Source organism: Mandrillus leucophaeus, unplaced genomic scaffold, assembly GCF_000951045.1.
Source record: "Mandrillus leucophaeus isolate KB7577 unplaced genomic scaffold, Mleu.le_1.0 Scaffold585, whole genome shotgun sequence".
NCBI lineage: Eukaryota > Metazoa > Chordata > Mammalia > Primates > Cercopithecidae > Mandrillus > Mandrillus leucophaeus.
In genome coordinates this window covers 168,826-180,930 of record NW_012106308.1, presented here as the reverse complement: position 1 = coordinate 180,930, position 12,105 = coordinate 168,826, and the positions used below count along the sequence as shown (strand labels likewise).

Genomic DNA, 12,105 nt, shown 5'->3' with positions numbered 1-12,105 from the left:
TCTTAAGCTACATCTGATTGCAAGAAACAGAAACCAACCCAAAGTAGCTCAGGTAAAAATAGTTTTACTGGAAATAAGGTCCAGGGAGGCCAGCTGGGTTGATGAGGGGAGCTGGATAGTTTTCTGGCCACTGTGTTTAAACCATGGAAGGTGCATAGCACAAAGTGCCTGGCCCATGGTAAATAGCCACACCATGTGATGGTCTCAGCATCTCCCTCCAGGCCTATGGCTTCCTCTGTGTACCTGTTCCTTTGTCCTGCTTTTCTGTGAATTGGTCTTCTGATCACTGTACTCTTCTGTGTGTTTTAAGTAATCTAGCTAAAGGTCTCACTTTACCTCTCTGTCTGCACCCACGCCCCCACACCCCCCCCGCCCCCACCTCACATACACATACTGAAATTTCTGGGAAAAGAAATCCAGCCCCATATGAATCAAGTATGTTCCAGTGGGACACTTTCTTCCTGACATGAACACAAGGAAGGAAGAGACAGTCCCTGTGGCCCGCTAACCACAGGGCCATCAAGAAGCAGAGTGCCATACTCACAGAGCTCAGTGAAAAAGATGGCATGGTCCTCTCCCTCAAGGAGCTATCTAGTTTGGGAAATAAGATTAACATACATAAAGCAATAACAATCAATATTAAATGGCATAAAACTAAGTGCTAAATGTGCAGTATAGACACTGTACCCTTAAAGATGGTGGAGTAGTTGGGAGAAAACTTTGTACAAGAGGAACTAACTCACCTCTCTGTTATCGCCCTCTGTTGTCTAATATTAACCTTTTACTACGTTCAGAGGAGACTAATGAGGAAATGCTTCCCATTTTTGTCCTTTCCTACCTGTATCAGTTAGGGTAAAGGCTAAGTCGTTGTCCCAAAGAGACCCCAAAGTACAGTGCCTTAAATAAGATAGAAACTTATTTTTCTTTCACCTAATTGGCTGGTTCACACTATCTGAGTAGCTTTGCTTCACAAAGTCATTGAAGGGCCCAAGGTCCTTCTACTGTGTCCCACTGTCCTCTAAAGGCTTGTCTTTGTTTGCATAGTCAAAGCTAGGTTTCTGCCATGAAAGTGTTTCAAGGCAAGTGGCTTATCTTCAAGCTAGAGATGACACAGAAATTGCATGCACACTTTTACTCATATCTAATTAAGCCAAATTTAGTTACTTGGCCATACTCAGCTGCAAGGGAAGCTGGGAAATGTAGTCACTAGATGAGCAACCATGTGTCCAATTTAAGCTTAGTGTAGTGGGTGGGGTTTCTGTACCTAAAAGGAAGCAGGGAAAGCACGGAAACCAAGAGATTGTTACTAGTCTCTCCTATGCCCTCCTAGTCTTTCCCCACCTGTTTAAATCCTTCAGGACTCATCCCCGGTTTCATCTTCCCTGTGTAGATTCCCTCCTGGCTCTCCCAGAACTCCCTTAGGACCTATCAGCATTCATTGTTCCACTTCTATTGTTATGTAGCCTTGCCATGGGTTTCTATCTTATTTCCACAATAAAATGATAAGTTTTTGAAGGGCTGCTCTAACCAACTGTATACTTTCATGGGTATAGCACAGCAGTGAATACATAGTAAGTGCTCAATAAATATTTATTGGATTGAGATGGCAGTTTAAGGTTTTGGATGGGTAAATGGGCAAATTCCAGATATGAGAAGCAACCTGTGAGAAAGCAGGAAAAGCACACTGACCATGGCTCACCTGACTGTTTAATTAAATGGAAGGTCTGTGAGAATATCCAGAATTTATTTGAAAAGACATAGAGGTGGAAAATAAGGAAGACTTCAAAGAGCAGAGAACGTAATTTATTATAGGGTCACAAAAAACTTAAAAAATACTGACACAGGAATAGAAACACGGTTCAGTGGAACATGAAGACTAGAAAGCCCAGATACAGATTTCAATGCACAAAAGAATTTAGTAATAATAGAAGTATGATCAGCATAGAAGGGATGGATTATTCAATAAATGATTATTTAATTAATTATTCAAGGGAAAAATAAATGAACAGTTATATCTTTACCTAATGCCACATAACAAAATAAATTGCAGATAGATTATAAAATTTTAATTTGAAACAGGAAACCCTTAAAGATTCACAAAAAGATGTAAATATTTACCTGACTTTGCATAGGAACTAGTTCATGGATTTGCTTAGTAAAATCTAAAACATTTGTTGACAAAGTGGAAGCATTATAAATAACATTAAAAGGGAAATCACGAAACAGGTAAAAATATTTGCAACATGTGACAAAAGAATAGTATTGTTCATATGTAAAAAGTGCCTACAAAATAATAGGAAAAAACAATAGAATAGTATGTCCAATAGAATAATGGACAAAGATAGTCTGCAAATAGGTAATAAACAGGGAAAAACTGTTCCTACACACCAACTATCAAGGAAATGCAAATTGTAACCACAACAAGATAATTATTTGCTTAATAAAATAGGCTAAGGTTTTAAACAGTCATAATGCCAGTGTTGTGATGGGGTATGGCAGTGGACAGACATGACTGGCTGAGTACACATGGGCAGCATCTTCCTGCGGAGCAGTTTGGCCACAGTTGTTAGAAGCTTTGGACACCTAGGGATTTATCCTAGGAAACAGCTGTGAAATACATGAATTCGTATAGCTCGTACATCCCATTGTACACCTAGGCATTTATCCTGAGGAAGTAGCCATGAATATTTAGAAATATTTACCTGGAACATCACAGTTCAGAGAAGGGAAAAATTGGCGATAATGAAAATTTCTAAAAATGAGACATTACCTAAGTAAGTTATGAAATACTCTAAATCCAATACTTAGGGAAAAATAAAACAACAACTTAAGGCCTATTTCGTTATTCAGAAGTATGAATGACTTACTTTCTTCTTTGAACTTTTCTGAAATTTTCAAATTGTCCTCAGTGAATTTGTATTGTTTATAATCCAGTAAAATGTTATATAAAGTTTTAAAAGATTGAAAAGAAAAGCATTTATTTGAAAGCAAGCTATGGGTTTAGTGAGCAATAAAATTGGTTAGGAAGGATGGAGTCAAATTTTAAGGAACCTTGAATGTCAGGCAGATTATAGGAAATGTGAAGTCATTTACAGTCCCCCCACACACACCTTATTCCATGTTACTCAGTATATAATACAAAGAAGGGTAGCATTGTAAACAAATGGAATCCCATGGCACTGTTACTTAGCTCAGTAATAAAAGCTGTTTTGACCAGGAGTCTGGATATGCAGCTCCTTTTTATTTAAGAGAGAGCATGTGCCTGTTTACAAACTGTGAGCAGTTACTAGAATAAATATCAAAGTGTACAGTTACACAAACTACTTTATTTTTCAGCAAGCCTTCAGATTTGAACTTTAGTTTTTATATGTTAGCTATTCCACTTCTCATGGCTGTTTTATGTGTCTATAAGATAGAGACATTTGGTTGGATGTGTTGTGATTTCAGCATTCTGTGGCAGAAGGTGTCTGTCCTTGTGGCTATACTGTCCCCGTGTTCCTGGAGATGAGAGCCAGTTCTGACACACTGAGTGAATGAGGCACATGAACATTGCTGGGCTCATCCTTAAATCAGTGTCACTGTTCTCTGCTTTTAGCGCCACCCAAGACTGTCAAACCCCCTGAGGATCAACTGAAGTCGGAGAACCTCGAGGTGTCCAGTTCCTTCAACTACAGTGTGCTGCAGCATCTCGGCCAGTTTCCACCCCTTATGCCCAACAAGCAGATCGCGGAGTCAGCCAATAGCAGTAGCCCCCAGAGCTCTGCAGGGGGCAAGCCTGCCATGTCCTATGCCAGCGCTCTGCGGGCCCCTCCAAAGCCCAGGCCCCCTCCTGAGCAGGCCAAGAAGAGTAGCGACCCTCTGTCTCTCTTCCAGGAACTGAGCCTGGGAAGCTCATCTGGCAGCAATGGCTTTTACTCATATTTTAAATAATCACTTTTTTTTCCCCTCAAGGGAGAATGTTTTAATTTCTGTTTGTATCAGTAGAATTAAGGTAGTTGGACTTCATCTATAGATGCACAGTTCCCTTTGTTTTAATATTAAATATGTTCTCACTTAATTGCTTTGCTGCTAGACTTGCAACTAATTTTTTTAAAGTATATTCCATTATTTTGCATTTTTGATGTGTCAAAACTTTGACAGCTTTTATGTAGAATAAAAACAAATTTTTAAATTTGTGTATTGTTACATGTTTGCATCAAGCTAGCAGCCAAGAGGTTAATTGTGCAACTATTAAAAAAAAAAAAAAAAAAGTTTGTCTAAAATGTATTTAAAAAGAAAAAAAAATTGTAAGTAGCATTTACATTTATTCAATATATTACCATATGCTGGGTTTCTGTACCAGAAATGGCCAGTTGATGTACAAATGTATGTTATTTTTGCTTAAATTCATTTAAATTTTTTTTAAAATAAAGGGGCAGCATCTTCTAATTTTTTTTTCTTTTTTTTTTTTTTTTTTTGTGACATGATGCTGCGTTCTAAAACTTTTATAGTTTTAGACTATGTATGATGTGTTGTTGTAATCTCCATCCACCATAGGATAGAGTTAAAGGCATTCTTTTTGCAGGCATATTTTGTATGCCACTGTTTTTTGAAATGTGAAAAAAACGTTGGCATACTTAGTTATTTTTTGGACAAGCTACACTTCAAGCTTGTTTTTAATGTTAATTTGATAGTGTGTTTTTTTTTTTTTTTAAACAAATCAAGAAGCTGAAAAATTTTTAGGATTGTTGGTGCTTAGTAGACTTGATAACTATTTTAAAAATGCGTGAATTTAGTACAATTCTTTTTTTCTCACTATGCATGTGTAAATGTTTGTAACCTGGCTTCCCTCTTCTCCAGTGGTATAAAGAATTGTGCCGCTTTAAGGTTTGGGTTTTTTTCCCTCCAGTAAAAATTTTGGTACCTTATTTGATGTTTACATTAAAATGTGACATTATATGTGGCAATTCAAATATTTTGCTAGCTGTCTTGTTTGAGGAAGACCATTAAAGAAGAAATATAATGTTTGTCAAAAATGTATCAAAATTCATCAGAATCTGGGGCAGAAAACTACCCTTGTTTTTCATGTCTTTCAATTCTTCTAAAATTCTCCTATTGAACTTGTACACAATATAAAATTTAATAAGCCATCTTAAATATTCTACCATCTAAAAATTGCTTTGAATGAATTTTGGTAAAATCCAAAGGAAAATGTTTACCCTCTTGAAACTTTTGGTCTTGTCACACATTTAAAGCAATATATGTCCTTATTTTCCTGACCTAGTAATACTACTTTTATATTTCAGAGGTATCTTGAAACTACAGTATAAACTTTTAAAAAATAATAAGACGAGGCTGGGAAACCTTTCAAATGAACCCAATCTTCCTGATGATCCATTCAAAAACAGGTTTTTGGAAGACCACTTTTGATAGGCCATCCTATAATCAAAGTACATTTTTTTAAAACCAGGTTGAGAAGTGGCAAAGGTAAAGAAAAATTACTGACATTTCTTCTATGATTGGAGTTTAGTTTATGTTGGCCAGCTACAGCCCCTTTTAATCCTCGGACAATTTGGGATAAAAGAGTGCCTTTGGTTAATGGTTAGCAAGCTCCAGGACAAGCGCCGCGTGCCTCTTTTATTCAGCTCTACCTTTCTGCTAAGAGTGCGGTTCATTTGTGTGTGGCTTCGCGTTACAGGCTGTGGGTCTCTGTGTAAGGTGGCAGACATAGACTTGTAAACTGCAGACGTGTTAATGGTTAGTATAAATCACAGTTGGAAAACTGAGCCAGCAAGTTCCAGCACCACACTTTCTCTGTATGATGTCAGATCACCACTTTTAGCAATGTCAAATTTTACTCAACATACTTTAGTAGGAAGAAAAGAAGAAAAAGTTTTGCCATGTAGCTATGTACTTTTAAGTCTATGACAAAACTCAAGACATAGTCTGAATGAAAATTAGATCTCCCCAATGTGAGGATGTTATCATTTTCCCATCAGTGATTATCCACCCCCCGGCCCCCACCCCAGTACACAGGACTACAACGTAAGCTAGATAAGTGTTCAGAAGCAATCTGATAATATGAAGACAGAATTGTCAAGTCAAGGCTTTCAGTTGACCCCTTGTCATGAGGTTATTGCCTAATTTTCTGTTTTCTATACTTGAATCTTTAAAAAATATCAGTTTTTAAATTATTTATATTTATATTTAGTTAAGGGTCATGGGGTCATGTATGCACCCCCATTACCTTATATAAATATGTTGATGATGGAAGCTTTGGATAAGGAGTCTATTAAGTTGTCATGACATCCTTGTTCTAAGCAGTTCTTTCTAAAAACTAAAAATAATAGCTACTTATTGGCCCACCTCTCTGCTGTGAGTATATGAGTGCTCCTCATTCCTTATCATTTCCATAGCCAGTCAAGGATTCTCATGTTGCTTCCATCTGATACTCTTCTTAGATTCTGCATCAAATGCTTATTTTGACTTATAACAAGCTTACTCTTCCTCAGCATTACATAATGCCATCTTTGTAACCGTGCTTTAAAGAACCTGCTCATTACGCATAGTATCTTAGAACATTTTGAACAAGTCTTGTGTAAGAATCATTGCAAGTTTCCATCAAAATGAGGCATGTCTCCTGAGTACAGCTGATGTTCTTTGGGTATTACTTGAGTAGTAGTAGCAAGTACCCATAAATCAGATTTATGAAACATAATTTATATACTAGGTTCAACCCTTATATATGCATATATATGTATAGTATATGTATATATGTATATAAATTTTTTTTTCCAGAAAACTTGATGATAGCGCTCAGATAATACCAAGTATTACCAGCCTCCATTTCTTCAGAACAGATTTTTTTCTAAGTGAGGTTAATTATTCACATAATGTCTTTTTACGTCTTTGTCCTTTGTGTCACTCTGAAGTTTTCTTTTTCTTGCCAGGATATTTTGTTTCACTTTTTAATTTCAGTGCTACTTGAGATTTTCCTTTTTTTAACCTTAAAGACCGTATTTTAGATGATAGAGTTTGTAAAGTAGAGCCTTCATGCTGAAAAATTTCTTTTCATGATCTAAAAATGGTATTTTGTTACGATTTGAAGAATCTCATTCCGTGTGACATGGATATTTTCTGGTGTGTTTTTAAAGGGGCTTTTGGTTGTCATTTGGACATATGCTTTGCCAAAATGTTATAGCAGAACTTTGTTTTTGATTAATCAGTAGTTAATTATTGACCATTTAAACTAACATGACCTTAATTTTCCTTTCCTCACACAGATATGCTTTCTATCCAGGTCATTTTTTACACGTGAAATAACAAACTGCTTTGTGTAGGTTTTCTTTTTTTTTAATCATCAGATTTTAGAATAAGTTTAGGTTCGATATAAACATCAACTGGTCTTTTCAGTTCAGAGAACTGCAGAATACGTACAATAAGCAGAATTCCCACTGAATAAGCATTACCTAATTAAACATAGCCATTTCTAAGACCTATTTATGAAAATACTCTCCTCTTTTATGGAGGCAGTGGAGCTGCTGAGAAAGCTAACTGAATTTCCCAACTTTGGGATAATTAATATATAGTATTGTGTTGCTCTAGTGTAGTTGATTTTATGTGTTTAATATTTTTCATGCCAAGAGCAAAGCTGCAGACGTAAAAGGTATTTCTCTAGCCCCCTTAGCTACAGCGAGCCACCTTTGTTAAGAGTTCAGGGTGTGAAGAACAATTTCAAGATAAATTTTAGTATTTCAACTACCGTTATTAAGAAAATTAGACTTACTGAAATACTCATTTAAAAACAGACACCTTCTATAGCATTGTTTTATAGTGGAGTTGTTTTTAAAAAGGGAATCCCAGAAAGAATCTATAAAAATACAAGGTTAAAACTTTAAATGTATTGAAAGATACAAATTGGTGCTTTCAGATGTTATGTAGGCTAGCCATCGTTTTTTGTTTTTTTCCCTCCAGCTCCTCAATGATAGTAATTTGTCTTTTATGATTTACCAGACATTATTTCTTGCTTACCATCCCCTTAACATATGAAAATCCTTAATTTCTACTGTCACGCTATATGTCTTCCTGAATCTCAAGGTATAAATGTCTTAATGGATCTGATTTGTCTCCACTGTTTGCCATCTGATCCACATTCAAACCGTCTAGAAATTAGAAAGAATAGCTAATGTTCTAACTATGATTTCTGGTTCAAAATATCCCGTAGTGGTGCCAATCACTTATAAAGACACCATCTCCATCTTGAAAGAGTAACTGGCATGTTAGTCTTGAAAGTGCTCGTTATGATACGCTCCTCAGATTTCCCATCTGCTTGAGGATGGACATTTATTAGCTGAGACTTTAAAACTGCTAAAGTCACACTTTCTACTTTCATACCTGTTTAATTAGTAATGTCAAGACCATTGTTGCAAGGAGTGAATCTTATTAAACACATTGTTACTACTTTAAACTAGAATATGAGGTTCAAGAGATTTTAAAACAATTGTAACATTTAAAATTTTTGAACCAATTGAAAATGTCTACTTTGGAGTGAACTTTAAGGAAACAGTCACCGGAGTTTCTAAAAATTTTGGGGAGGGAGGTACCTAATAGAAGAATCTAGACTTAGAAATGTGAACTGTGTTTAAATTCCAAACCCAGTTCTGCAGTGGTCATCTAAAGCGTCTAAAACTGGAGTGTTAAGAAAACCCAGAGACATTCATATAGTTTCAGTTATCAGAGTATTAGACCAGATTTTATTTGCAATTTGTTCAACAGAGAGATTTTATTTTGATACAGATATTAAGCATAAAGCATAGTAAGTTTTATATAATTCTATGAGTTCATTAAACAATATTATGAAATTTTCATTATGTTCGTGGGGAGTCTTTTTAACTGTTTCTACCTCATATATGAGGTCTCTTCTGTATTTTACTTTGCATACTAGCATGTGATTGCCTGCCTTAGAACTATGTAGAGGAGGGGAAATCAATATTACCTTTTAAGAAATTTTTGATTTTATGAAGTGTTTTCATTAATACTTTTTTAATGTTTGAGAAGTAAAGGGGAAAGGGTGGCAAATTACATAGGTTGCAACACAGAGTAGAAGTCATATAGTACTATTTACAAATCTGTCCTGTTTCAAGATTTTAGAATTGTGAACAGGATGGAGCAATGGTTCTTAAACTTTAGCCAGTATCAGAATTGCCTTGTGGTCTTGTTAAAATTCAGATAGCTGGATCCACCCCCAGCATTTCTGATTTTGGTCTGGAGCCTGATAATTTGCATTTCCAACAAGTTTCCAGGCGATGCTGATGCTGCCAGTCCAGGAACCACACTTTGAAAATCACTGGTCTGATTCTCACGGTTTGAAAGTCTCAGAGACCTTCAGAGTCTGAATGTCTTTTCAACCATGCATTTATTTACTCAGTGTAAAAAACTGATCTCTGGAGACATTTTTATAAATCTGGTGCCATGAGTGGAACATTTGTGGAGAAAGGTCTCCATGGAGCGACAGGCCCTTGGATTGACCACCATCCCTCCTCCCTCTCACCCCTGCTGGGATCTGCACTGCTCTTCCGCAGTAGGGTGAAGGAGCTCTTTGGTTTTAGGGTGAGTTTGCTTTTGTGTACACTGCTGCCTGGGCATTGGTCTAGAAGCTGTGCATTTGTTTGGTGTGCTTAGAGTCAATCTTGATCCACATGCATGGAAGTGAGAATCCTGGAAAGAAGCCATCAGAATGCCATGAGAATGCACCTAGCATGTATCGAGGCACTGAGTGCAGCAGTCCCTGTCCTACGATGGCAGTGGCCTGGAGCATCGAAAACAACAGATAATCCTTAAATAATAGTTTTGTTTTGTTTTGTTTTGTTTTGTTTTTTGGGACGGAGTCTTGCTCTGTCACCCAGGCTGGAGTGCAGTGGCGTGATCTAGGCTCACTGCAACCTCCACCTCCTGGGTTCAAGTGATTCTCCTGCCTCAGCCTCCCGAGTAGTTGGGACTGCAGGTGTGCGCCACCACACCCAGCTAATTTTTGTATTTTTTAGTAGAGACGGGGTTTCACCATGTTGGCCAGGATGGTCTCCATCTCTTGACCTCATGATCTTGCCTGCCTTGGCTTCCCACAGTGCTGGGATTACAGGCATGAGCCACCGCGCCCGGCCAATGTTTAGTTTTTATGGCTATTATTTTTTTTTTGGCGGGGGGAGGGTGGTGAGGGCAAAGGATTTGTTTTTCAAATTATGTGTTTCTCAGGTTAACAAAGTTATTTTAGATTCTCTGGCATGCCAGCAGGTGTTAGAGAGAGCCTGAAGTGTTATATATGGCAGAAAATAAATGTCTCTGATTACTTTGCTACCTTTAAAAAAAATCTATGTGTGTTTGCAAAACAGCCTAGGGGGATCTGCCACCTGCACAGCATGGATTATTCATAAGTCATAGATGCACATGTATGGGCACTTATTTTTGAGAAAGAAACTGCCTATAATATAATAAACCTGTCAGGTCTTTGGGTAGTTTTTAATTTGTGTGTTCTTGCTGTTTTATCTGGACTGCATCTTGGGGGGTATTGGGCTCTGCTTCTGGTTTTTAGTTTGGCTTTGAATTTACTGAGATACTAGAAAGACAAAAAAAAAAATCTATTTTTAAGGTAATAGAATACAGAATGACTTAGGTGTAAAAGTACACGTGAAGACCGTCGTAGAATATACAGCTTTGGAGTTTTCTTAAGACACAGTCCTTCCTGCTGAAAAGGCTCGCTAACCTTCGGAGAGGATTGTTTATATTTTCAGCCTAGGTTCCTTTATGCAGTCCCAACTTAGGGGGAGCTTTGGTTTATTTACACTTCGCTTTGCACGATACCTTGTATGCGAAGACCTCTTTATATCTTTCAGTAGGTCAGAGGGCTCTTTGTCCTGGTTGAAGTCCCAAAGTGTCAGTGCAGCTGAGAATGTCTCTCAGCCTCCCCCTTTACAGAGGAAGGGTCCTGGATTTTCATAAATCCAGACCATGCCTGCTTCCTATAAATCCATGTATATGACATTGTACTGTATCTGATTCCTGTGCCAGTCATCTGACTTGATCCTTTAAACCCCATAAAGGTACTGGCTATATGTAGTAGTTGTATCCTAGGTAAATATGGTGATTAAAATACTTCTCTTCTAAATTATAAAGATAATGAGTTCTGCATTTTATTAAAGGGTCCTGTTATTAGTGACACAGGATTTTTTTTTTTAATGCTTCATACATATAGTTCTTATCTAAACTTGTTCAGCTAACTTCATAGATCAGTTACTTAGCAAATTCATCCTGGGTCTTATTTTGGGAAGTCTTCCTGAGGGAAGCTGTACAAAATTGAGGTGGTCAGGTTCATCTCTTCAAAGTACCAGTTATACAGCCATCTAAATAAGCATAATTTGTGGCAAAATTATAACAATGTTTTTTCTTTGCAGTAAACGATACCTCATCTAAGAGGCTCTAATACCTAAAGAGTTTATCCTTAAAAGGAAAAGTGACTTTGTACCATAAAATAACCCCAAAGCCACTCTCTAGGGTTTTTATTTTCTTCTTTCTTTGTCTTTATCTTTTCTAACTTAGTTTTGGAATTACGTTAGCTACTTTGGTTCCATAGAACAAGTTTTCAACTTGGGGTCTACAGTTCCTACAGTGTGCTCATTGTCTCAGTGAAGTTCTTTTGTTTTCAAAGATTCATGGTAACACAAAATGTATTTTACTGCTACAACTAAAATGTATTTATAATAAAATGCCTTTTTAATAATTTGGAGGTGTGTTTATTATGTGTGAACTGTAATTCTCTGCTTCCTTCTGCTCTTAAGGTCAAAGGTCTGACTGAAGTTAAGCACAGCCCTTTGATTTTATTCCTGATAGTAAATGGTAAAACAAATGTAACTGAGAACTCAGTGTGAATTTGTAAAGTTGTAATTCTACTTTCCAGAAATTTGTGACTTGGCTTAAATCCCCAAACTTCAGCAGTAATGCTTTTAAGACTTAAAAGTGTTACCTGAAAGTTTAAAGATCTCTAGTGGTCAGTGAGAAAATAAGCCCTTTTCAAAGAGTCATTCAACATACATCTTACGAATTTAAGAAAATTATCCTGAATTACTCTTAACA

The 12,105-nt window shown here is 36.8% G+C and overlaps 1 protein-coding gene across 2 annotated transcripts in view; it reads left to right on the top strand.

The window, feature by feature from the left end:
• HELZ (helicase with zinc finger) overlaps positions 1-11,756 on the top strand; it is a 196,342-nt gene extending 184,586 nt beyond the window's left edge. Inside the window, exon 32 of one of the 2 annotated variants that reach the window (XM_011999166.1) lies at positions 3,596-11,756. In XM_011999166.1, coding sequence (XP_011854556.1) covers positions 3,596-3,930 — 335 coding nt within the window. In that variant the 3' untranslated portion in view covers positions 3,931-11,756. The remainder of the gene's footprint in view (positions 1-3,595) is intronic. The other variant, XM_011999165.1, reaches the window with a different exon arrangement.
• Positions 11,757-12,105: the final 349 nt, after the last annotated feature.